We start from the raw sequence: 27,018 nt of genomic DNA, 5'->3' as shown, positions 1-27,018 counted from the left end.
TCCTTTGAATCCCACTATCCAATATCCTCGAAGATACTGATTGTTATTAGACAGCAGAATTTAGGCAAAAACCTATTTTTTTCCGCCATACATACAAGCTTGAGATTTAATATTTACATTTTTCATGGAAGTATAGGTATAAATGAAGGGATTTTATAGTGCCCAAAAATACGTATTTCGACGTTAGTGCCTAATTTTAAATTTTTTTTTATTTATTTATTTTTGCATTTTTTTTCGTAAGTGTTTACTGTTTTTCTTAACAGCCTGTACAGAGTTTACATTCCAAGATAACTCCTTCCTAGCAGTGAACAACATAATAGGGAAGTACCTGCGAGCCACCCCTTCTCATTCTTACATTCCAAGACAGATAACAACCCCTTCCTTGTTTCTCATAATTTTTAAGTACTGCAGTGAGCGACATAATAGGGAAGTACCTGTGGGCCACCTCTTCCCTTTCAATCCTAACGTGACGACCATTTTATTGTCCTAAACACATTAAGAGATCGCCATTCCACAGCTGTTGAAACCAGAAGCGCCCTCCAGGAAATAAGACAAGTTATAACGTCAATGAGAGAACTGTAAGAAGACGTCTGGATGAATGTGGGCTGAAATCCAGAAGACCAGCTAAAAGCCCAGAATTGCTCCAGCAACATCATGTTGAACGATTACGTTTTGCTCACAATCATGCTAGTTGGAACATGGGGGGAGTGGCGACGAGTGCTCTTCACAGGTGAATCGAAATTTAGTTTACAGATGGACGTTTTTATCTTATTTATTTTATTGGGTTATTTTACGACGCTGTATCAACATCTCAGGTTATTTAGCGTCTGCATGAAATGAAGGTGTGATAATGCCAGTGAAATGAGTCCGGAGTCCAGCACCGAAAGTTACCCAGCATTTGCTCGTATTGGGTTGAGGGAAAACCCCGGAAAAAAACCTCAACCAGGTAACTTGCCCCGACGGGATTCGAACCCAGACGCGGCCAGACGCGCTGACCGTTACTCCACAGGTGTGGACCAGATGGACGTGAAAGAGTGTGGACAAGAGAAGAGAACGTTTTTCTCCATGTACCTTCAGTTCGCTTATCAGTTTCCAAGATGCATCAGTAATGGTATGGGGTGGCATTTCGTATGAAGCTCCCACAGAACTTGTTTTCATTAATGGAGGTTCTTTGACTGCTCCAAGATACATCGAAAAGGTTGTAATTCAACATGTGTAACATATGCCTCACTTGCGTGATTGTAGGCTAAATGTAATCAACGAGACTATGAAAATATAGTTTACTGTCAATGAGTATTCCCAGATCTTTTACAGAATCCGTTCTGTTAATTAGAACATTAGATAATTAAATTTCAGTGAAGAAGTTTTCCTAGAAAAAAGTTATAACATTAGTTTTGGAGACGTTAATTTTCATACCAATGTATTCCAACCATTTTGCAACTAAGTTAATGTCACCTTGAAGTGATGAACAGTCAGCACTACTTTTGATTGTACGAAAATTTTTTAAATCGTCGGAAAATAATAGTCAGCCAGAACTTATTCTTTTACATATATCGTATTTCGTCTATGAATATTATAAATAGGAGAGGTCCTAAAGTAGAGCCCTTTAGGACTCCACAATTATGGTATAAGAATAAGAGTGTATATTAAATAGTCTTACACATAAAAGTTTATGACTTAGGTAAATAATTTTGAACCAGTTTATGTAGCTTACAGGAAGGCCAATATTTCCTTATGAAGTAGTATGTAGTGCGGAAGTACATCGAAAGATTATATTGAATCAATTTGTCCCTCTGTTTCAATTAATGGTACAATATGATTTACATGATGATGATGATGATGATAATAATAATAATAATAATAATAATAATAATGATAATAGACAAGCCCGTTCAATCCCTGAAGGGCAAGGGCCTCCTACTTTTCAGTAGGGCTAGCTCGGCAAAGCTCACAGGGTGAGGTTTTTTCCTCTGTGTGTTTTGCATAATAATAATAATAATAATAATAATAATAATAATAATAATAATAATAATAATAATAATAATAATAATAGACAAGCCCGTTCAATCCCTGAAGGGCAAGGGCCTCCTACTTTTCAGTAGGGCTAGCTCGGCAAAGCTCACAGGGTGAGCTTTTTTTTCTCTGTGTGTTTTGCATAATAATAATAATAATAATAATAATAATAATAATAATAATAATAATAATAATAAACAATAATAATAATAATAATAATAATAATAATAATAATAATAATGACAATGCTTCACTTAAACATTCTCTGGCTTGTAAATCAGTAGGCATGCTAACGGAGAACGAAAAACAACACAGGTTAGTAAGTGCTTTATAACAGAAGCGAGGAAAATGGTATTTCCAAAACCCAAACAGACGGACGACCAAAATAGATACAATCAATTTCGCAGATGACCAGGTTCTATTGGCCACTTCAGAATATGATCTCCAAAAGTCAATATATTCGTTAAAAACAGTTGCAAAAGATTGTAATGTGACCATTTCTGTAGAAAAAGTCAAAAGTTATGGTGTTTAAAGGTAAATGTTCAATAAGAAGTAAAATTTGTATTGAAAACAGAATTCTAGAACAAGTGAACACTTTTAACTATTTAGGGTACCGGTACCGTCTTTCATATGAAAAAGAAAAGGAAATCGATTCTAAAATAACTAATTTTGTAAAAGTTATCGGCATTATGACTGCAGTTTTCAAATACATAAACATACAAGATTAAAGATGTACAACATTTTGGCACGACCTACTTTAGTTTATGGATGAGAAGAATGGACTTTGACAAACAAGTTGTTCAACGTATAACTACCAACGAAATGAAATTAATGAGGAAAACGGCGCGATACACACTTTGGGATAAAAAAACGAAATACAGAAATTTTGGAAGAATTGAACGGCCAACCTATATTAAATTTTCTTCAAATCTATAGAGTTAATTGGAAACAGCATGTCGAGAGAATGCCAACAGAAATATGGCCAAAGACAGTGCTACCTTACCGCCCTCCTGGACAACGATCTGTTGAAATACCATTAAAAAGATGCTTGAACTGGATGATGACGATGACGATGATGATATTTTAGTTGTGTATTAATTTTGAACTGAGCGTTTGTCATTTTGTTAATGGCAATGTGTAATTTACTAGGCGACTGTGTTTTCATATTCTTTTGTTTTATTTGTCGGATACAACTGTCTTTTATGTGCATGCATTGTTCAAATAAATAATAAGCTATTGCAATATACACGAAATTGAAGTGTCTCAATTATTTCTATAAATAAAGAGAATGACAGTCTTTATCCCATAACATTTAACAATAATTGTTTAAACTTCAAGTTCAATTTCAATTTCAATATTAATAAATAAAGTTACAGCTTGTTTTGTCAGAGTCCTTGTTTTTTTTTTTAATTCACAAGTGACCGTATGTCAAGTCGTAGACAATTTACTTACAACACGTAAGTAATTTACTTACTGCATTGTTATTTCGAGTGTTTTCATAGTAACCACTGAACATGTAAAAAAAAAAAATTAAATTGTGGTTTATTTAACGACGCTCGCAACTGCCGAGGTTATATCAGTGTCGCCGGTGTGCCGGAATTTTGTCCCGCAGGAGTTCTTTTACATGCCAGTAAATCTACTGACATGAGCATGTCGCATTTAAGCACACTTAAATGCCATCGACCTGGGCCGGGATCGAACCCGCTACCTCGAGCACAAAAGACCAGAGCTATACCAATTGCGCTACCGAAGCCGACAACGTGTTGTATCTTCAAGTTACATGGCATACAACAATGATAAGTATGAAAAAAGAGCATGATGGTGCAAAAAAAAATTACAAACTTAATACCTTTATAATACTGGTAATAAGAACACCGTTACAATCGTAGGGAAAAAACAAAGAAATGTAGTTTTAAGTTATCAAAAAAGTTCTTCAAGCAACTTCAGGGAACACGTCATTATCAGTTGTCCTTCTCTAGTTATCATTTTTGCCGCATTACGTAAAGCTTAAAAGTTCGTATATAAACATACATGAGTCCTCGAAAAGTTACTCGTCTCAACATTGCCTGTCTGCTCTGCCGCCATGTTCCAAAGCAAGGTAGGTATATTAATTTTGTTTGAGTAATTTCAATATGTATGCTTCTTCACAATATTTTTATATTTTGTATGTTTGAAAATCCTACTTTAGGATCAGTTACGTTTTACTTTGTTTATATTAAGATAGAACTATAACAATCATATAGTTTATGTCTTCGATTTTTGCTGTGGTCTCATCAGCATTATATTTTTCGCAACATGAAAATCCTGCATGGAAAGCTGCTTAGCACTCAGTGTCTCGTTGGTCAAACGTAGCAGACCTAGAATTAGTATATTTTAAGAAAATGTATGATGAATATGTGTAACATAATTATTTCACTATGAAGAATATATAACATTACACAAAGAAAAACATTATTCTACACTGTTTTTTGTAGACTTCGAATTTTAGGTAAAAAACTTATTTTAATCCTTAAATGATAAGTGCATAAACACTAGCAAGTGCAATTACATAGAAGACTGTGCCTAAACTCATACATTCATAGACCCTGAAAATGTATCTTTTGACAATAGAGACTAATTTTGCCTATGTGGCATATCTTGTCCCTGAAAGATGAAAACACCCAGTTGTTTTCGAAAAATTTTATTGCAAATTCCAAAATGTATTTTTAACTAAGATTGTACGTATCATATTTGGTGGCCAGGTCGGAGATTTCTATATTATTTTATAGCATTTTGGGTGCTGCGATGCACAAAAATAAGGGCCACACACACTGTTTTTGGGAAAAGAGAAAGTTCCATCAACTATCCCTTCTGATTGGTACCTATTTGTGTGTTGCAACAAAATGTACATTCTGTCTTAAGTTCCCGAAGTGTGAAGTGTGGTGTGTGAAGAGATGAATTAAATGAATTGTGTAATGCCGAAAATTAAGACTTACAAACTTGATGTCGGATGGACAGACAATATACTGCGAAGTCGCAGGAAACAGGTTTATACATTCAAACTATAAATTTTGTTTTAATTTATATAAGTAAAGACTGCTCTTGACTCGGAAGACAGTTCAATTCCGTTTGCTGTATTATTTTTTCGCTCCTTTCAGGGATAAATAGCATAATTTTCTCCTTTAAATTTTAAACAAGTTTTGTCGTGGGACAGCATACTAACTAATGAAGCGAAAGTCTCAAGAATGAGACTTTAATTTCAAATTTGCATTACTAAATTCTTATTGCAAATCCGAATTTCTAAATACATACAACGCTTTTAAAATTATATCTGGTTATTTAAAATATTGAACTATTTACATAAACTGTTAATCATTTCGTTTTCGTTTTCTGTGTCAATGTATACAGACAATAAAATGTCACTTAACTCAACATGTGCATGATCCTATACACCAGGACAACGTGGAACAAAAAAATAAATTGAAATGGTTTCTACTAACTCAGAGATTAAATAATATTTAAAACAAAAATGAATTTCATGTTGAACTATGCCCAGCCATCGTCGCAGCATATACCCCGTTTAACGCCCTTTAGAATCCTATTTTCAAAGGATTTTTTTTTTTAAATATTGCCATAGAAATATTCCATCAGAATTAATTATGTATTTAGTAAGAAGAGGGACTCTGTGAAGAATTCATCCGGATACTGGAGATTCACATAGCATTCTCTGATAGCATGAGGTGCTAGATAACCTACTTGATTGCTGGAAAGTTGAGTTCTGATGTCCCCTCAAAAGCGTAGCAGACAATTGACCAGAACCAATTCTAGCAGCAGTAGCTTGTAATTATAGTTGTAGTAGTGGTGGTGGTGGTGTTCTATTACTATTTAATTTATTTAATTATGTGATAAACTTAGATAAATATTATATGGTTACTTTAACATTATTATAAGCATTTAAATAAATTTAACAATTTTATATCGGTAACTTAATTTTTGAAACATAATCCTTCGTCAGAGCCGATTTTTCGATTTTTAGAGCCTCTCTCCTAAACTTTAAAGCTACCATATCCAACGCGGTCATTTCTAGCCTTTAAACGAAGTGAAACGGTGACGTAAAGTGCATGCCTGCATGCGATTCTGAGATTGTACGTTACTGTTGCACCTCGTTTAAAAGCTAGAATTACCCGCGCTGGGCGCGTCTGCTTTAAAGCCTATGTTATGCACTTAAGTCACAGATTAGCGATCTAAAAGTTCGAAGTCTAGTTATGAGAACAAGTTATAATTATTACCTACAGATGCCTCAAACTAGCTAGCTGTCTCGTTCGCGCAGGCGCATAGAGCACTTCTCCCCTACCACTGTCCGCCTACTGCTGTGCACTGTGGACTAGAACGGTACAGCTCAGTTCTAATAACAGTTGAGAAGGCTGCATAGGGAGGGTACATCTTGAATACATTGTCAAGCGGTCAACTTTTCAGATAATATGACTATACCTGGGTATCGGAGCCTAGGTGGGTCCCCTCCGTTAGCTCTACTACTTCCCCTCTCCAGGCAGCTTCCTAGTTTGAGGCATCTGTACGTACAGAACGTTTCTATGCAGACCGGGCCCAGGTCGGCTTAATGACGGTAGTGAGGAGTGCTCGTCCCGAGGAACCTATGCGGTAGAGGGTGAAGTGGGACCGGTCTGCATAGGAAAGCGTGTACGTAAACTACAACCGGCCAGTCTCCGGCTCTGACATTTCGCTTGGGAAGAGAAGGGAGAACGAGAGAGAAAGATAGTGACCAGCATTGCCAACCTATGGCGTTTGAAGTTGTGAAAAGAACCTCGAAATTCCACTGTGAATGAAACTATTCTGCTAAATTTTAACCTTAAAACACTCTGATTCGGTTTAAAGTAATGTTTTTAATTCTATTGTAATTTGCTGTTACAAGACTTGAGTTCTAATATGAGAAGATTAATTCAATCGCAGTTTGTAATGCTGGGAGAGAGGCGGGCACTAGAGGTTAAAGTTGTCTGCTAGAACCAACCAGCTATGAGCGTCTGATGTATTTAGCGCGATGTTGCCACTTCTTTTTTATGCGAAGCACGTGGCGAACGAGTCGTTAGTTCTTTGTGTTATAGTACAGGCGAAGTAGTTGTGTTGTTTTGTGCTTGAGCGATTTACGGTGCCTGTAAACCTTATTATTGATATAGTAATATGACCAGTGGTCGTCAGAATCAAAGAAGGAAAAAATCGGCTCTTTTAAGAGCTAAAGTCGTGAATTTATATACAGATTGCGTGAATATTTTGAGAAGGAGCGAGACAATGGAGAACCTCTTCTTCCTGTTACGAAAGTGGTAGATGAGTTTCTGACGCTTTGAAGGTGGGAAAAACAACCGTTAAAAGTGTGACGTCTTTCCACTTGAGTATTAACTGATTCTAAGGAAAGTAGAGTCTATTTCATTTGATACACTTTCATTATAAAGATATTCCCATAGTCTGTGGTAATATACTGAAGGCCTATGTATAACTTACATACGTGTTCGCATTAGTTTTTATTCTGTTATAATTATTTAGCTGTGTACATTAACGAAAGATGCGATCTATGTTTGTGAAAAATGATTTACATACGCGTTCGCATTAGTTTTCATTCTGTTATAATTATTTAGCTGTGTACATTAACGAAAGATGCGAGCTATGTTTGTGAAAAATGATTTACATACGCGTTCGCATTAGTTTTTATTCTGTTATAATTATTTAGCTGTGTACATTAACGAAAGATGCGAGCTATGTTTGTGAAAAATGATTTACATACGCGTTCGCATTAGTTTTTATTCTGTTATAATTATTTAGCTGTGTACATTAACGAAAGATTCGATCTATGTTTGTGAAAAATGATTTACATACGCGTTCGCATTAGTTTTTATTGTTATAATTATTTAGGTGTGTACATTAACGAAAGATGCGATCTATGTTTGTGAAAAATGATTTACATACGCGTTCGCATTAGCTTTTATTCTGTTATAATTATTTAGCTGTGTACATTAACGAAAGATGCGAGCTATGTTTGTGAAAAATGATTTACATACGCGTTCGCATTAGTTTTCATTCTGTTATAATTATTTAGCTGTGTACATTAACGAAAGATGCGAGCTATGTTTGTGAAAAATGATTTACATACGCGTTCGCATTAGTTTTTATTCTGTTATAATTATTTAGCTGTGTACATTAACGAAAGATTCGATCTATGTTTGTGAAAAATGATTTACATACGCATTCGCATTAGTTTTTATTCTGTTATAATTATTTAGCTGTGTACATTAACGAAAGATGCGATCTACGTTTGTGTAAAACTGTAATAAGATTTACATACGGGTTCGCACTAGTTTTTTTTATGATCTACGCTAGCTGTGTACATTAACGAAGGATGTGATCTAAGTTATATATAAAATGATTTATAGGCAAGCCTACTCGTTCGAATTAGTTTTTATTCCGCGCCACAAAATCGCCCGGCGAGCGCGTGACAGTTTTCATTCTGTCTATACGCATCGGCAACACTGTCTCCCTCGTTCACGAGAAACGTCAGGGCCGGAGAACGACCGGCTGTACTATACTTGTCCATGTGCCGGCGTACTACCACTCGCCGCCCGGCAACAGGTTTTGTTAGACTGAGGTTGGAGCGGGACCGGTTTCCATAGAAATGCTCTATACAGTAATACGTTTTCAATATCGGTACTGAAGAATTCTCATGTTAAACTTTTTAATGGCTTAGAGCTACATGTTTTCGTATCTTTATTTAATTACTAGCCGTACCCGTGCGTTCCGCTGCACCTGTTAGAAATAAATACAAAGTAATTACATAATTAAAATAGGACGTTTGATCCAGGGAACATTCGTGTTTGATAGAAGGATAAATCGTCTAATATGTTAGATAATTTAAATTGTATTTAAATAATTAAAATGCGATCATTTGGTCCAGAGAGCACTCAGAAGTTACTGTAATAACATTGTAACATTATGTCCATCTAGAGAAACTACACTTTCCAATGGTGAAATAATAATTAATTATATAAATCGGTTAATTTAGCTTTCGATATTACTTCATACAAACACAGAAACATCCTCTGTAGGCTATGTTTCATAGCTTTCAATTGTTGTTGTCCAAGGCCCATTATACACGTAGTCATTTGTTTTTCATTTCATTACACCGCCTTAGATGGCATTGTATTTTAATTTTAAAACTCATTTATCTCATTAAATATCAGTTCTATCAAAAATTTGCAAAGAACAAAACTTATCAGACATCATTTTTAAAGAAACTATTATTATGTAACATATTTCACAAAAATCAATAATAAGCGAGATATTTCGATTTATTTAATTCAGGCCCCCTTATAACCTCCCCTTTTAATAACGTATTTTGAATGTCATATAGCCTAAAATCTAAGTTACAACGAACTTAATTTATATTCCAATTTTCATATAAATCGGTTCAGTCATTATCGCGTGAAAAGGTAACAAACATCCAGACAGACATACAAACAAAAATTTCAAAGAAGCGATTTTCGGTTTCAGGGTGGTTAATTATATATGTTAGGACCAATTATTTTTGGAAAATCGATAATTACCAGAAAAATTTCGGCTACAAATTTATTATTAGTATAGATACTCGCTTTAATTTCGTGTTCATATAGCGACAGCCTGTAATTTTGCCGTTGAAAATGTTTGTTGCTGTTGTATTATATCTTTTATAAGGTGCTTGTGAATCCACACCACAGTCTCGTACTCAGAATGCAATGACTGTTCATGACCAACCTGCAGTTTAGCCGAACCCTATATGCGACAGTTCTGCGTATTCACTGCACCTTCCAGTGTAAAATGTGTCTCGTCAGTCCCCAGAATGTTCTCCGGCCACATGCAATACACTTACATCCGTGCCAAAAACCGAAGGGCAAAATCAAGGCATTGCTGCGGATCATGAGGTTTCAGTTCTGCACAGTCTGAATCTTGTACCAGTACCAGTGTATCTTTGTAAGAGGCTTTGTAAAACAATTTATAAATTCGTTAATCTTCGATGCTACTTACCTATTAGAGTTCTACAAAATGTTTATTTGGCCATTATTCAGTCTATCATCCAATATGGTATAATTGTTTGGGGTGGAAGTACAAAAATTAATCTTAGTCCGTTAAATTTACTACAAAAACGAATAATTAAAATTTGTTTGAAGAAACGTTTCGATTATCGAACTAAATTAATTTATTCTGAATTTAATGTACTTAATATTGAACAAATTTATAATTATACGCTGTTAAAATTTTATCATAAAAATCGTAATAAGTTTGTATTACAGACACATAATTATGACACAAGACGAAATATTAATTCAACATTAGTAGAACCTAAATGTCTCACATCTGCTGGTCTAAAGCATAGCATAAATTTTGGCCCTCGGTTGTACAATGCTTTAACTAAATTACACCCAGAACTTCTAACATGTAACCCACTAACATATAACAAGAAAATTAGAAACGTGTTAATATCTTAAATTTGATTAAATAAATTTATAGCCTATGTGTATGAATTAATCAACCTATATTATATTTGTATTCTATAATTTTGAAATATATGTTAGTCCTACTTTTCACGTGCGATATTATTCTTCTCTAGTGTTAATATTATATTATATAATTCCATTGCCGCTGTAATTATATTTTAGTTCCTATTTTATTTTACTTTATTATTATTATTATTATTATTATTATTATTATTATTATTATTATTATTATTTATTTTAATATTGTATCTGAACTGCGACCGAGCACGAGCGCTGCTCATTCGGTCTCAAATTTTGTTAATACTACTGTATCTTCTTTTTATATTGCTTGTATTATTTTATTTCTATTTCTCTTGTTTGTTTTGTAATTATATTTCTTTATTCTGTATAATTAAATTTAAATAAAAAAGTGTAAAATACACCGCAGCACTTTTCGAACTGTTGACCAAAGGATAGACAATTCACGTGACACCGCTTGAGCACTGGTTGCAGAATTTGGGACACGTGCTGCTTGGCCAGCTACAGCTATAGCAACTTCGTCAACAAGTGTAATCGGAATGGGTTGCCTTCGTCTCCCAACTCACCCGTATATCTCTACCGAATGAAATGTTAGCGCACCCCTCTATGTCAGAGAACCAGGAATACAAACATGTACACTTAACGGCAAAAAGAATGGGCAGACTCTTGGTCAATAGAAATGCTAAGTTCTATCGCGCGGTCCACTCGTGTAAACGTTCTGCTCATCAAGCCATTGCTGTGGTGTCTCTTCATTGAAAGTCGTCCGTCTACAATATACTCAACTTTATGAGCTGTGTGTGGCCCGTTCCAGACGTTGTGAGTTCGCCTCCCGTTACGGCAAAATTCTTTTATTTTTTTTTAATTTTAGTTTTTAATTAATTTATTAGTTTCTATCTGATCCTTTTCCAATTCACTGCGGGCTAAAGCATGGAGATGCACTATCACCTTTACTTTTTAACTTCGCTCTAGAATATGCCATTAGGAAAGTTCAGGATAACAGGCAGGGTTTGGAATTGAACGGGTTACATCAGCTTCTTGTCTATGCAGATGACGTGAATATGTTAGGAGAAAATCCACAAACGGTTAGGGAAAACACGGAAATTTTACTTGAAGCAAGTAAAGCGATCGGTTTGGAAGTAAATCCCGAAAAGACAAAGTATATGATTATGCCACGTGACCAGAAATGGAAATATAAAAATTGGAGATTTATCCTTCGAACAGGTGGAAAAATTCAAATATCTTGGAGCAACAGTAACAAATATAAATGACACTCGGGAGGAAATTAAACGCAGAATAAATATGGGAAATGCGTGTTATTATTCGGTTGAAAAGCTCTTATCATCCAGTCTGCTGTCCAAAAATCTGAAAGTCAGAATTTATAAAACAGTTATATTACCGGTTCTTCTGTATGGTTGTGAAACTTGGACTCTCACTCTGAGAGAGGAACATAGGTTAAGGGTGTTTGAGAATAAGGTGCTTAGGAAAATATTTGGGGCTAAGCGGGATGAAGTTACAGGAGAATGGAGAAAGTTACACAACACAGAACTGCATGCATTTATTCTTCACCTGACATAATTAGGAACATTAAATCCAGACGTTTGAGATGGGCAGGGCATGTAGCACGTATGGGCGAATCCAGAAATGCATATAGAGTGTTAGTTGGGAGACCGGAGGGAAAAAGACCTTTAGGGAGGCCGAGACGTAGATGGAAGGATAATATTAAAATGGATTTGAGGGAGGTGGGGTATGATGATAGAGACTGGATTAATCTTGCACAGGATAGGGATCGATGGCGGGCTTATGTGAGGGCGGCAATGAAGCTCCGGGTTTCTTAAAAGCCAGTAAGTAAGTATGTAAGTAAGTAAGTAAGTAATTTATTAGTTTAAATGTGAAATGGCATTTGTTAATAAGCTTCGTTATGCCTGCCTTGTAAAAATATTATTCCCCATCACTTGTTGGCTATTTTATTTTATTGGGTTATTTTACGATGCTGTATCATCATCTAGGTTATTTAGCGTCTGAATGAAATGAAGGTGATAATGCCGGTGAAATGAGTCGGGGTCCAGCACCGAAAGTTACCCAGCATTTGCTCGTATTGGGTTGAGGGAAAACCCCGGAAAAAACCTCAACCAGGTAACTTGCCCCGACCGGGATTCGAACCCGGGCCACCTGGTTTCGCGGCTAGACGCGCTGACCGTTACTCAACAGGTGTGGTCTTGTTGGCTATCAATGGGCGAGATCTCGCCTGTATAAAAAAACAAAAATACTTGTTTCACATCCTAGAAAACCGGACGCATATCAAACATAAAAAAATAATTACATAAACAAAAACAATTTGTTAATATAGTAACAAAAAAGGCCTGTGGTGGATACTACTATCTCGTCCACAAACCACCTGCGTCAACAACTGCCCTCATTCTGCGCGGCAAGGAATCTACAAGATTATGGAACAGGTCTAAATTCATGGCCACCTACTCCCACGCATCTAGAACTCTGTCCCACAATTCGTCAGCTATCCGAACGGCTGGTTGTTCTGACCAATTACAGCGTAGGATCCGTTTGACTCTAGCCCACAAATTTTCAATCGGATTCATATCTGGTGATTTTGGAGGCCAGTCGACCGGGTCGACATCACGCCTCCACGTAAACCATCTTTGAATCCGGTTGGCGGCATGTACCGGGTGATTATTCTGCTGGAAGAAAAGTGTTCGTTCTGGATATCGTTTTCGGGCGGAAGGGCTTATTACATTTTCCAAAAAATAACAGCATAGCTCACTTTGTTCAGAAACTAAAATCTATATAATTTGAACTGGTAATGGAAATTACGAGAAAACGGCTGACGGATTTTAATAAATGACCCCTCATTTTGAAGCTTGGAACTCAAATTTTTTCGGAAAAATAGTAGTTTTCAGTGAAATGTCAATTTTTCAACATAATTTTCCTATTTTCCAAAATCCATCTGTCGCCAATTTTGAGAACTAGCTAATTGCATTCACAGCCGACTTGATGTTACCTTCGCGAGCATCAAGTCGGTCGTGTTGCATTTCAGAATAAAACAAAACACACACTACAGTAAACAATATTACACGAAGGCCATGATCTGCAACAATGCTGACACGTTTAGAGTTATTAAAAACTTAACTTATTAATATAATGTACAGGTTCGATTCTGTGATGTGTAATTTCCTGGGTACAGCTGTGTATTGGATATTAAAAACTACAAAACTTGAGGTGCTTTGATGACATTATTACCATTAGAAATGCATGCTGCTTTTATTTCCCATGATGTGACTATTTTTCATTAATTATACATATTAATGCTATATTGATGATATGAAAGTGAAACGTTTTGGGGTTATATAAGTAGATGTAGAGAATAACTTAAATTAGATTTTGATTTCTATATTTTAATGAGTGGCGGCTATATAGGCCTAATATATATAGTATATGTTACTGAAAGCTATAAAACTTACGTAAGATAATAATATTATTAAAAATCAAAATTTTTTATAATTATTAATCAAGTGGGGTTGGGTCTTTTTCTTATATTTAATGGCGGTGTGGTGTAGATATTTATATGCATGGTTCTCTTCAGTATTGGCTCGAGAGAGAGTATCTTTCATTATTATGGAAGCAAATAACTTTCAGAATGTCTGGTATTCTTCATTGAAAATACATCTGAAAAATGTTTATTTGAACGTCTAATGAACTTAGTTTGCAGCATTTGCTGCACAAGCCACTAGTATCAATATAAATTAACAATATTCTTCGAACTATTCACAATTCTACATAGATCCACAGAATGCCACTATGCGTTGTTTATGTGAACATACTGTGTATCGTCTGTAGCAGGGCGAGGCGCGGGTGACATCTATACTCCTCGCTGAACTTAGCTGAAATCTATTGTTTGGTATCAACTTCCTAGCTCTGATGATAAATCTTTAGTATCACACTGTTTTTTGTTTTTTTAAGAAATATCATGATCATGCAGAAAAGACTGACTAATGGAGCGCCAATCATTTAATAACCGAAAGGCTAAAATCATCATTAGATAAAAAGTATTATTATTAAGGAGAGGAGCACATATAGTTTTACGAGACTCGAAATCTGGTATCACTAAAGATCTGAGGCAGTAAACGTGCATAAACGCTCGAGAACAGCAATAAATTAGATGTTGATTCATATATTCATATATTAAACTTATAGAAACAATTATAACAGAAGACTGACAAAGGTCTTGAGATTAGTCACTAAACCTAGTGAAGAAATTTCGATTTGGCTTTCGACGAAAGAGTGATGCGGCAGAGGGATCACTTCTCAATATCATTCAAATTTATATGAAGGCATCAATACCTATCTGCCACAGTGGTTGCGCGTTGACTTTGAAGCTGCGTTTGACTCATTCCGCCTAAGTGAATACTCCGTAATACTGCCGAAATGAAAATTAGTGTAAGGTGTAAACTGCTAAGATCCACATATAATTTCCTATCGAATACAAATAGAAATCTACATGAAACACAAACTGTCCAAAATCACTAATGTACAAATGGTATACCACATGGATTCTACTATTTAATATTATGTCCAGTGTCTTAGACAAACAAAATTCAATCAAGATAAAAATGTTTATGACATTATGGTCTCACCATACAAGGACACAAACATGACGGTAGAATACGTACTTATAGACAGCTATGGAGATTATTTCGAGTTGGGGTAATAAATGACATTTTTTTAATTTCATAAACAATTATTTTCACGAAACGATATAAATCGACCTTGTTTTAAGCTAACAGTACAACAAAGCAAAAGTCCACTATTTATAACAACAAGCTAAAATTCGTACGAATGAAACTGATCCCACAATTACAATGGAACATTTTTATTAAGCAGAACTGTAGAACAATGCTTCAAAAGACTTAACATAATGAAAATCGTGGCAAGCCGAAATTAGGGAGCGGACACCGCAATGCTATGTCAACTCTGGGTAACATATACTCACTAGAAACTGATTACGCTAGTGAAATTTCGAGTTGAGGAGCCGAAATTCAATTAAAGAAATTGTTAGCCAAATAGAACGCAGCTCTTCCATTACGTCTAGAATGCCCAAAAGCAGTAGCAATTTATGCATTGAAAATCGAACTGAACATAGAACCTCTGGAAATCCACATCCACGAAGAACTTTGCACGAGAAATACTGGTTAAAAAGCATTACAAATTTCATTTTTAGAATTTAAGATAAGAGACAACAAATACTTCCTCTCCAAAGCTTCCGACACATAATCAGTTTAACTCATCCTCACTCAACGCCCACCATCACCTATATACTACTTCTAACTTAATCCCTCCCTGGAAATGGTCCCAACAAATCGGCAAACAAACACTTAAGCGCCTAATAAATAAATCGAACCCTTTAGTGCCATTTTAGTTTTGTTTCTTACAGCTCTGATATAGCCCCATAGAGTTCATCCATATTTACACAGCAGGTTCCCTAAGCCAAGATGACAATAAACCTGGTGCAGACTACTATGTGGCACAAACCAAAGAAGAGTACCTTATGCCATGGAGCTCTAAATCAAGTCAAGACAGAGATGTAGCTTTTCAGTACTGTTAAGAAGAAACGAAAAATGTTTCTTACATTGAGAATGCTATAAATCTTCCACACCCAGTAGCAACTTTTACTGAAAAAGCAAACAGGCTATGTCGTCACAGAGGAATACCCTGAAATATTCGACATGTGAAATTCACCTATCTGCAAAGTTTGCTAGTGTTGGAAGTGAAATTGTAACTTACACTCCACTCCATTGTATTTCAATAGAAGAAAGGAAAAACAAGTCCAAAGAACACAATTAGCATATTATTTGAGCAATTCTTAGTTTCTGGTCAATGGCTGATTTATGCGGGCATCTTGATATTAGCAACAACATATTGTGGACTCACGTATGGAGAGGTAAGGAGTAAGGCCGGGATTACGATTGACGTTCGTTTGAGTTACGTTACGTTGCGTTCATCTGTACGATGAATTTCTACCGAACGTTCAGAGGCTGTTTATTATGATCGACGTAACGCAATCCCGGCCTAAGCAAATACAACTCGTCAGTACTTACCGATCTTATGCCCTTATTCTACGATGATATGCTCTTATTCTACGATGATACTGTTCTTCCTACTTTTTAACCGAAGGGAATACAATTTATTACTGAAATGAGAAGCATCCCGGAGAGATGGCTGAACTTCCTGTTGAAATATATGTCAATATTTTATCCATAGAACAAAAAATAATCGCAAAAATATCACTAAAATGCATCCCATACCTTCCAATAGGGAGTCACACGTACACGTTCAAAAATCTGGGCTAAGCTTACGTTGAAGAAGCTATTTCATGTTGCACTCAAGCTACATTTAATTCCTGTTCTAGAGACAACTTCGTGGCAACCTCAGATGCCTGCAGGTTCTACTCTTCGTCATCACAGTTTCAGGTACGTCAAACAGATCGAATGGCTGACACTGAACAACCCCTATTGATTTCAGAGGTAACGTAAATTAATGTAAATTTATGCTTATACAGTGAGTAGCATTCTATACATAAAAATGGAAATTCTTATCTCAGAATTAATTTGATGTGGCATAAACTTTAACAAATACAAGTTTCTTTAAAATGAAGAAGAATTATAATAGAACAGCTTAATGTTAGTCGAAAATTTCCAGAGAGCCCAGTCTGTATTTTTACATATCAAGTCCTAGTCAGTTACCGAAACTGACTCGCAGGACAGTTTTATGTTTCCTTTGCTCTGAAAATATATCAAATCAGGGCAGGATGAAATCAATTCTGTTCCATATATTAGACACTCGAAAGTCACCAGTTCCATTTTGTTCATCCATATCTCTTTTTCTCTGTAACATTGTTTTCTCTCAGAACGTATAATAAAATTATTTTTATATAAGAAAAAATTTAAATTCTATTCATTCATATTAAATAATAATAATAATAATAATAATAATAATAATAATAATAATAATAATAATAATAATAATAAAATACTTTTAAGATCATTTCCATGTATTGTAATAACATGTAAGACCGTAATTATATTACGTCCAATTCTAATAAAGACTTCCATATCACTTGCTAAACTAATATTAATGTGATAACATTTATTGCAATTAATTAATTTTGTGCGAGATCGTGCGTATTTGCTTGTTTTCCGCACAGAACCAATACGCGGTAAGTGTGAAATACCACATTCAGTATTCCCAAAGTAACACACATAACAATTTCCCTCTTCTTACCGCTTAAGCGCGACATTCATTTTACTGCTTTAGGCTTTTAACATATTATTTTAGAGACGTTTAACATAGTAATAATTATAAATTGGAAACTTACCACTGCAATTTCACCTAAATTTCAATGTTAATTATTGTTTTTAAATATTTGCAAAAATTAAGTAAAGTCTACTACTCCACGAAACTTATTGCATTCCTGATACAAGTAACATTAAGGAAGCCGTGAAAAATCAACAAGATTCCAGATGCCGATGTTATTACTGCAATATGTTATATAAATAATATTGTTAAAATATTAAAATGAAAAATAAATCATTACATAACCTTACCGTTTGTTTTAAGTTCGCATTTATAGACTGGGGGAAAAAAAAAGACAGACGTATATCACGGCCTGCTGGAGTATAGTAAACACAGAAAACATTTTATAGCAACAATGTTGAAGAAAGATATTTTGGTATTCCGAAGTTGCCGTCATTAAACAGAAACCAACATGGATAATTTCATTGCAACTAATTAGAAATTCGTCTTTCAGGTATGTAATAAACGATCTTCGCACAAAATAATGTACGATACACGAGCGATATGTTTGTTTTCATGTTCTCGGAAATTAAAAAAGCTCAACTATGTTTCGCTTTTTCAATCTTTTCCTCGGCCATAAAACGTGGATATGCATTTGTATCAAAATGTCTTCTCTACATAGTTTTTAAAGATAAAAAGCGGTAAAGGTAGCCCCGTTACATGCCATGAAGGCACATGGGGTGCATGGACTATTGAGCACCATGCTTTCTTGACCGCGGGACTAGGAGGAGGTGGTGTGGTCAACACCACGCTCCGAGCGACTTTTACCTCCGGGAATGATCCGGTACTCAATTTCAAAGGAGGCTGAGTGGACCTTGGGGCCGTTCTGGAAGTTCGGAGACGAGAAAATCCCGCCATCACTAGGGATCAAGCCCCGGACCTTCTAGTCCGAAAGCCAGCTGCTATTTTTAGTGTAATTATTTAAGTAGGAAAAAATGTTATATACTAAACATTTACTTTTTAGTGTTAATCTCATCGCATAAAAGTAGCTTCCTAATTTAATAGGCTTAATGTTTCACGATTATATTTACTTTATTACCAAGAAGAAAAAATTACCTTCTTTTTCTGCCTATTACGGGTTGGGCCTCAAAGATAACCTGGTCTCCCCATCTGAAGCTAGGTCATCCTCGATCTCTCTGTAATCTCAGTCTATTGTTTACAATAAGTATGGATAAACTTTCTGATCGCATTCTGTCTACATGTTCTTCCCAGTGAAATTTATTGCTTGTAATAAAAAATTAACATACCCATGGGATTCAGAATGTTCAAGTAAGAGGGCCTTAGACTAGAAATGTTTAGTTTAAATGTAGTTCTGTTTATAAGTACAGTATGCATAAGAATGCAATTATTTGACTTATTTGAACTGTTGTATCAGTGAAGCGAGGTGAGTCAGTGAAGTTATGGTTTTACAGTGCAGTGAACAGTTCCGATCAGTGATAATTTATAGCGTCAATGAAATGTGTTCTATAGTGTCAGCGAAATGTGTTACAGAGTGTCAGTGAAATGTGTGCTAAAGTGTCAGTGAAATGCGTCATAGTGCCACTACAGGGAATGAGATGAGAGTAAAGTGAAAGACTATTGAAAATTATGTAGGACCTATACATAATCATGTAGGTTGTGTTGTAAAATTAGGTGTTTTATTTTATGTTTTATTATTATTGTGTTAAATTGTATTGTGTATTCTTATTGTATTGTGTATAAAATTGTATATGTGTTGTAAATTTTATTATGTATTGTAAATTTTATTGTGTATTGCTTATCATTTTAACTGTGTATTGTTAATATTGTATATACCACTGCCACCGGGTGCTTGCCCACTTGCAGTGTAAATAAATACATACATACATACATACATAACAGTCTATAACCTAGTCAGGTTAGTTCTTAATCCAACCCTGTAGTCTATCTGAAAAAATGCATGTATATGAGAGGAAACGATTTAGTAGAAACCCAAAATACTTATACAAGAAGTTATTATCAGAGATTCTTAAGCTTACAATCTCCATCTGTAATCGAATCAAAATTCTCAGCTACATATATTCTAGTGACTTCAAATGTCACTTTCCAAAATAATATCTTATATGGTAGATAATGCAAGTCAACACCACCTTCATGTTCACACGATAATATTATATATCTGCTATGATTATTATTTACTTTCTACTAGTTACATATCTAAATATTTGGATAATCCTACAAATGTTTGTGCAAGTTTGAAACAGAAATTATTCTGAATAGACTGAAGATAAATCGACCTTGGGGCTCTCCCGCTTACAATGCTACAATGCTAGCCATTCGATCCGATTAAAAAGGCGACAAAAATCCTGAGCTTATCCTTTTACGGAAGTGAAGATATGAGTTCCATGTCGTTTATAAACAAGGTGCACAGAAGAACTCTGTCCCTGGTAGAAGGCTCCAGAACAAATTGTCATCATATTTTATTGTTCATATTAACTTCAGCGCTGAATAAATTCTGAAGTTAAAAGAGTGTTTAAAGAAAGCGATACAACAACTAAATAACAATAACTACACCAACAAACACATCTACTGTTGCAACAATACGATTATTACAACTATTGCTGCTGCTACTACCTACTAAAGAAGAAATGTAGTTCATAATAGTTTCACTAGGAAGCACATTCATTATGAAGTCGAATACAGTAACCATAGATTACGAGACATAACGAAAATGAATGTGTTCTTCATACGACAGAATACCCATAAAATGTAATCGACTCCACACATCAGCTCTAAATAAGATTATTATATAAGCGCGTTGCACCATTATGCAGGATGTCTCTAACACTGGCATCGTTTTTCAATCTAGCCTATAACTAGACAGTGGATGCGGAATGACTTAAGGAAAAGTGAAGTTGTTTCATATCAGAGTATATGACACGTGCCGCGCCATCCGTCTTTTGTGTACCTGGCGAGTACAGCAGCGTACAAAACGAAGGAACCCCGGTCCGTTCATAGTAACATTGCAACGCAATGTGTGCAGTTGTGTTATCCTGCTCAAGTATTTAGTACGAGTTGAATAATGTAGTGATGATCCATTCATAATGGCAAAACGTTAAATTCGCTCAGAGATACGAAATGAAATAAAGAAGTATGAGAGTGACACTTTATATATTAACGAAGGCAATATCGTGTGTAATGTATGTAAAATTGAAATAAAAACTAGTAAAACTCAGGCTATAGAGAAACATTGCAACAGTACATCGTGCAGGAAATGCGTTGAAATGAAATCTGAGGAACCATCTATATCATCATCATCATCATCATTTAGTTGTGCGGGTCTAACGACACGTGCAACATGATGCTCAGTACAAATATTCCTCTAAAGAAGTTGAGTGATCCCCATTTTAGAGGTTTTCTTCAGAAATTATCTCGATAGAATAACTGTTTAAGCGATAGGCGAAGACGATTCAGCTTCGACAACTTATGAGAATATATCGTCGTTTACTGCAACGCTGGTAATTGCACCAATGATGACGAGGACTGAAACTTGCAAGGTATGTACTGAAGTACGTTATTTTTCTTTTCCTTCTGACTGTACGGAGATACAGTAGCATGTTGACGTCGTCTGTTTACGTTTAAAACCTGTTGAGCCAATAGTCTGAATGAAAAAAATGTAACATATAATAAATGTGCACTTACATTCAACGATAAGTCATCCCGCATCCACTGTCTACCTATAACAAATTTGTAGGACTACTGGTCAATTATAAGTCACTTCTCAAGATGGCAGCTATTCATTAATTCCATGTATAGTCGTTTAATACTGCCAATTCTTACTCATATTTCAATCTTAACATGTTTCTCCTCTGTTCATATTGACAACTTGGGTAAGAGCAAATAAAGGCCGCCGGTGTAACTCAGGGAGTAGCGCATATGCCTGCTGATCCAGGCCTACACTCGGGTTCAATTCCCAATGGCACTAATTACCGGATTAAATGTATCCGTTGTTTTCCCCAAATGTAAAAAGAATGCTAGCTAATAATACGGCGAATCCTGATCTCTATGTCGCCGAAGAACAAATCAACATAAAGTCCATCAATGGTAAATAACCTAATATTTGATACATCGTCCTTAAATAGCCAATTAAAAAGTGGAAGTAAAAGACCCAGAACAAATTGTCAGTATTTTCAATTACGTAATTCATAACGGGCATCTCTTATTAGCCTACGTGATGAGTAATATAGGTAGCATTGCAAGTCACACTTTTCACGCATTCCTTCACTTGATGCCGATAATAATTTTAGTCGGGAAGACGTGAAATTAAAACGTCCAATTGCTCTAAAAAGCGTCTTGTATAAAACAATCAGTATTAAACTCATGACGGATGCACGTAAACGAGCCATTAATAAATGATTTAATAGTTATTTATCCAAAAATTGGATAATCTTGATGATTATGGTATGAGTGAATGTTTGTCGCACGAACAGTAGTTCGTGCGACAATTTTCACGAGTGTCATAATAAGATTATCCACGAGTTGGATACAACACTTTATGGCATCTTAGGATTATAAATTGTAGGAAATACATTATAAAATAAATTCGGGATCCATAGCTGACAAAGTCTTCGTATGTTCGTATCGATTAGTTGCGACTGGCATTGACACAATAAAGAGAAACGGATGATCTTGCAGGTTATGTTACAAATGTTCCTTTATTTTGTTAATATAGTTTCTCTGAAACACACAACTGTTTTATGTGATGTTAAAAAATTGATACAAAATTGCTAAAGATTGGAAATAAATTATACGTTATCATCTGTCCTGCATTTCATTTCTTGTTATGTCGCGTGTAGAAGCGGTGAGCAAGATAGCAAGCGTTCCGGTATTACGTCATAGCCAATACGTCATTGCTTTCATTGGCCAGTGTGCTATAATAAGCCGATTATGCCGATACTGGATGTAGTAACAACCTATTTATACTCTAATGCTAGGATGGCATAAAATCATTTTCTTAGTAGATCCTCTCTAAAATAATTGCTTTTCGGACTGTTATCAGTCCGAAAAATTGAACTTTAATATAATGTGCCAACAGTGTTTTATTATGTTTATCAGACGCGGTGAGAATATGACAATTATTGACCGACTATGCCCTTTTATATATTTGGGCACTTTCACTTTATTACATTTCATATAATTTAGAGAGTTTTTTTTTATTAGAAGCTATTGCATGCACCACGTACGCAAAACCTTTAGCGGACTCATCCAGTATTTTGGACTCAGTTTACGCCTGGTCGAAAACACTCAATTCGTCCGCTAAAGCTTTATTTTGCGTAATTGGTACATAAATAGCTATTGTGTACCTTAAATGAGGAGATAAATGATGACATTAGAATTTTCTTTCTGCAATATTGAAGGTGTGTAGATTTAACCTATACGTCACTGTAATGATCTTCGCCATGTTCACAGGTGCGCATGTCGAAACTCCAGATGATAACAGTAGAATTGTGGGCGGTAGCGAAACAACGATTGAAGAATATCCTTACCAGGTATGAATTTATATGACATTGTACTTGAAAAATTTTTGACACAACATAGGAAGTGACAAAAACTAGAGATGGTTTAAAGAGAGCGATGCATGATTAACGTGCATAACATGAGGGATTCAGAATATTACTGTGATAAGAGTAGGTCTTATACTTACATACAACATATGGTATCATAACAATCGCAGTAAAAGATAAAGGTATCCCCGTAACATGCCATGAAGGTACTTGGGGGAATGGAGATAGAGCCCCATGCTTTCCATGACCTCGGCACTAGAATGAGGTGGTGTGGTCGGCACCACGCTCTGACCGCCTTTTACCCTCGGAAAAGACCCGGTACTCAATTTTATAGGAAGCTGAGTGAACCTCGGGGCCGTTCTGAAAGTTTTACAAAGAGAAAAAACCCTGTCACCACCTGGGATCTAACCCCGGACCTTCCAGTCCGTAGCCAGCTGCTCTACCAACTGAGCTACCCGGCCGCCAACAATCGCAGTTACAGATAAAAACCAAGACTGGAGTTTGAATCACTAAAATGTATACAAAGTATGCTATTAGATACTTAAATTACAATTTGTAAAGAATAAGGTATCGGGGCATGTAGCACGTATGGGCAAATCCAGAAATGATAGACTATAGTGTGTTAGTTGGAAAGCCGAAGGAAAAAAGATCTTTGGGAAGGCTGAGACGTAGAGGAGAATATAATATAAAAATGGATTTGAGGGAGGTGGGATACGTTGGTAGAGACTGGATTAATCTTGCTGAGGATAGGAACCGATGGCGGGCTTATGTAAGGGCGGTAATGAACTTCCGGGTTCTCTAAAAGCCATTTGTAAATAAGTAAATATATAAGCCCAATTTTGCTCATAACTCTCTTTCTTTACGAATGTTTAAAATTTTTATCTGATAATTGAAAAAGAAATAATAATATAGGCATAATTCATAATAAGAATAATCTTAACAATGAATTAATCAAGTACAATAGAAGCCACCGGAGTAGCTCACAAGTAGACCTCTCCAGTTCACCTGTGCGTTTTCAAAATGAAACATAATCTGACACATTAGTATGCATTGGTAGAGTTTATTGATATACCTTTTCGCTGCTAATGACTAAACTTCGTTGAATTGCCACACGCAGCATGCAGTCAGGTTGCCGATGTGCGGTAATATAGAGGAGGTGAGCGACCGCCCGGTCTCGTAGTATAAGCAGTTCATGTTAAGAGTTGTGACCAGTCCAAATAGATAGAGCAGCTACAGCTAATGTATACCTATGTAAGCACTTGTTTTTGCATTACTGTGGTTGTTCAGTGCAGACAAGAATTCAATCAAACATACTACAATGAGAGTGTTGCTGTTCCAAACAATTGCCCCTGAAATACCCTTACCCCTGCAGCCAGTCTTGACCCGTTGGAAAACGTGGTTAGATGCTGTTAATTATTATCCAAAATATTACGGCAAAATAATGCAGGTAATTGATGCCTTGGATAGCACAGACAGTTCCACTGTTGCAGCTGTAAAATCATTGCCTTCTGAACAGCTATTGGAAGATATTGTGTTCATTGATTCTAATTTTAAAATCGTGTCCAAAAGCATAACCCTGTTAGAATCGTCTAAACTACAACTCTCAGACGCCCTTAATATAGTGGATAAAGTATCACAAACCCGTTATCCAAAATAACAATTCACTAATTTCAGAAGAAGTGAAATGTAAGTTGAGAAACATTATTGCTAAAAATTCTGCCTATTCACAACTTCGTATTATACATGATGTACTATCAGGTCACGACAAGACGTCTGAAGTTGGTGTACTAAAAAGTAGTGACTTCCCGTTCTTCAAATATGCACCTATTACATCGTGTGATGTTGAACGTACATTTTCGCAATATAAAAACTGTTTGAGTGACCATCGGAGGAGGTTCACTTTGCAGTGGCTCAAAATGTACCTAACTCTTCAATGCAATGCGCATATTCAAGGATGATGTGAGTATATTACATTAAATTTTAAGAGTTAATATATCTCACTACAAAATAATTGTATATTTATGGGTACATGTTTAGATGTTTCCTACTTCAATTATCATTCATTATATTTCTTGAATGCAGGATACAGGTTTTATTGTAACCGCAGTATACTGCTCAGTGTTTACATCAGAGGCATACTCCATCCGTTGCACGTCCTCTTCTCATACAGTCTATACCGCGTGCGTAGTAAACCTTGCGAATCTCGTGGCAATTCCACGAAGTCTACTAATGACCATGGGAAATGAAGGTACAAATTCGAAGGGTGAACTTCAAAGACATCAATATACATGAACGTATTTACTAATTTATCAGTCCTAATTAACAAAAATGCTGCAGTGGGCAAAGTGCAAGTCACCGGCATTCATAAAGTGATCAAAACACAACTTTACAGAGCTCCATGAGCACCTGATATCTAAAGAACTTCCACAAATGTCGCAAAAGTTAACTCCTGGTACGTGAAAAGCGTTCTGCTTCGCACTTCAAACCATTCAATGGGATCATTAATGTATCCTGATTTGTAAAGTGCATATCGAATCATGTCTTTGAATCGATATGTGAGGGAGGCAATCAATTACAGTCATCGCGATTCAAAGACACGATTCGATATAGATTTCATAAATCAGTTTACATTGATGATCCCACTGAATGGTTTGAAGTGCCGAAGCAGAACGCTTTTCACGTACCAGGAGTTAACTTTTGCGACATTTGTGGAGGTTCTTTCGATATCAGGTGCTCATGGTGTACTTCAAAGTTCTCTTTTGATCACTTTATGAATGCTGATGACTTGCACTTTGCCCACTGCCGCATTTTTGCCCATTGACACTGAAAAATTAGCAAATATATTAATATATATTGATGTCTTTGAAGTTCACACTTCGAATTTGTACCTCCATTTTCAATGACCATTAGCAGCTAAAAGGTATATCAATAAACTCTACCAATGCATACTATGCGTCAGTATATGTTTCACTCTGAAAACGCACAGAAGAACTGGAGAGGTCTAATTGTCAGTCGGATAAGGCGCTTGGCTTCCGAACTGGAGAGCCGCTCGAGCGCGGATAGATTACATGGTTCCCCAACCGTAAGGTGAATGCCAGGTAATCTATGGCAAATCCTCGGTCTCATCTGGCAAAATACTGTCTCACTATCACCTTCCATCGACTCTAAAAAGAATCTAATGGTTGATATAGCGTCGTTAAATAGCCAAGTAAAAACAGAATACACACAGTGAAGACTGCAGTTGTATTAAGGTAACTCTCAAGTTTGTAGTAGTGATACAGAACAGTTCACTGAAAAATAATTACGTCTCGCGCATTCAACTAATAATTAGGGACCTATTTTGCCCTAGGGTGTGCGGAGATAAGGTTAGTTGTTCATAGATTATATTGACGTGACGTCATATTTGACCGGTGCCACATCATCTTGTTTATGCTGAAGATTACGTTCTATGCAATGTTCAAAACTATACCTCATAGACTGTTTACAATGCATTACACTGCAGTTACTTATATAGACTGATACTAGGATGATGTTTCCTACAATTTAAATTATATCTTCATTTATTTAATTAATTTATTTTCACTGAACAG

At 35.7% G+C, this 27,018-nt stretch overlaps 1 protein-coding gene across 1 annotated transcript in view; it reads left to right on the top strand.

Moving 5' to 3' along the window:
* Positions 1-4,021: 4,021 nt before the first annotated feature.
* The window catches only part of LOC138715008 (trypsin alpha-like), a 56,411-nt gene continuing 33,414 nt past the window's right edge, over positions 4,022-27,018 (top strand). The window contains exons 1-3 of the mRNA XM_069847384.1: positions 4,022-4,111; positions 16,963-17,023; positions 23,334-23,413. Of these exons, the coding sequence (XP_069703485.1) occupies positions 4,097-4,111; positions 16,963-17,023; positions 23,334-23,413 (156 nt within the window). The 5' untranslated portion in view covers positions 4,022-4,096. The remainder of the gene's footprint in view (positions 4,112-16,962; positions 17,024-23,333; positions 23,414-27,018) is intronic.

This window comes from Periplaneta americana, chromosome 15 (genome assembly GCF_040183065.1).
Source record: "Periplaneta americana isolate PAMFEO1 chromosome 15, P.americana_PAMFEO1_priV1, whole genome shotgun sequence".
Taxonomy (NCBI): domain Eukaryota; kingdom Metazoa; phylum Arthropoda; class Insecta; order Blattodea; family Blattidae; genus Periplaneta; species Periplaneta americana.
The sequence above is the reverse complement of the archived record's forward strand: the minus strand, read 5'-3'. Positions and strand labels throughout refer to the sequence as shown.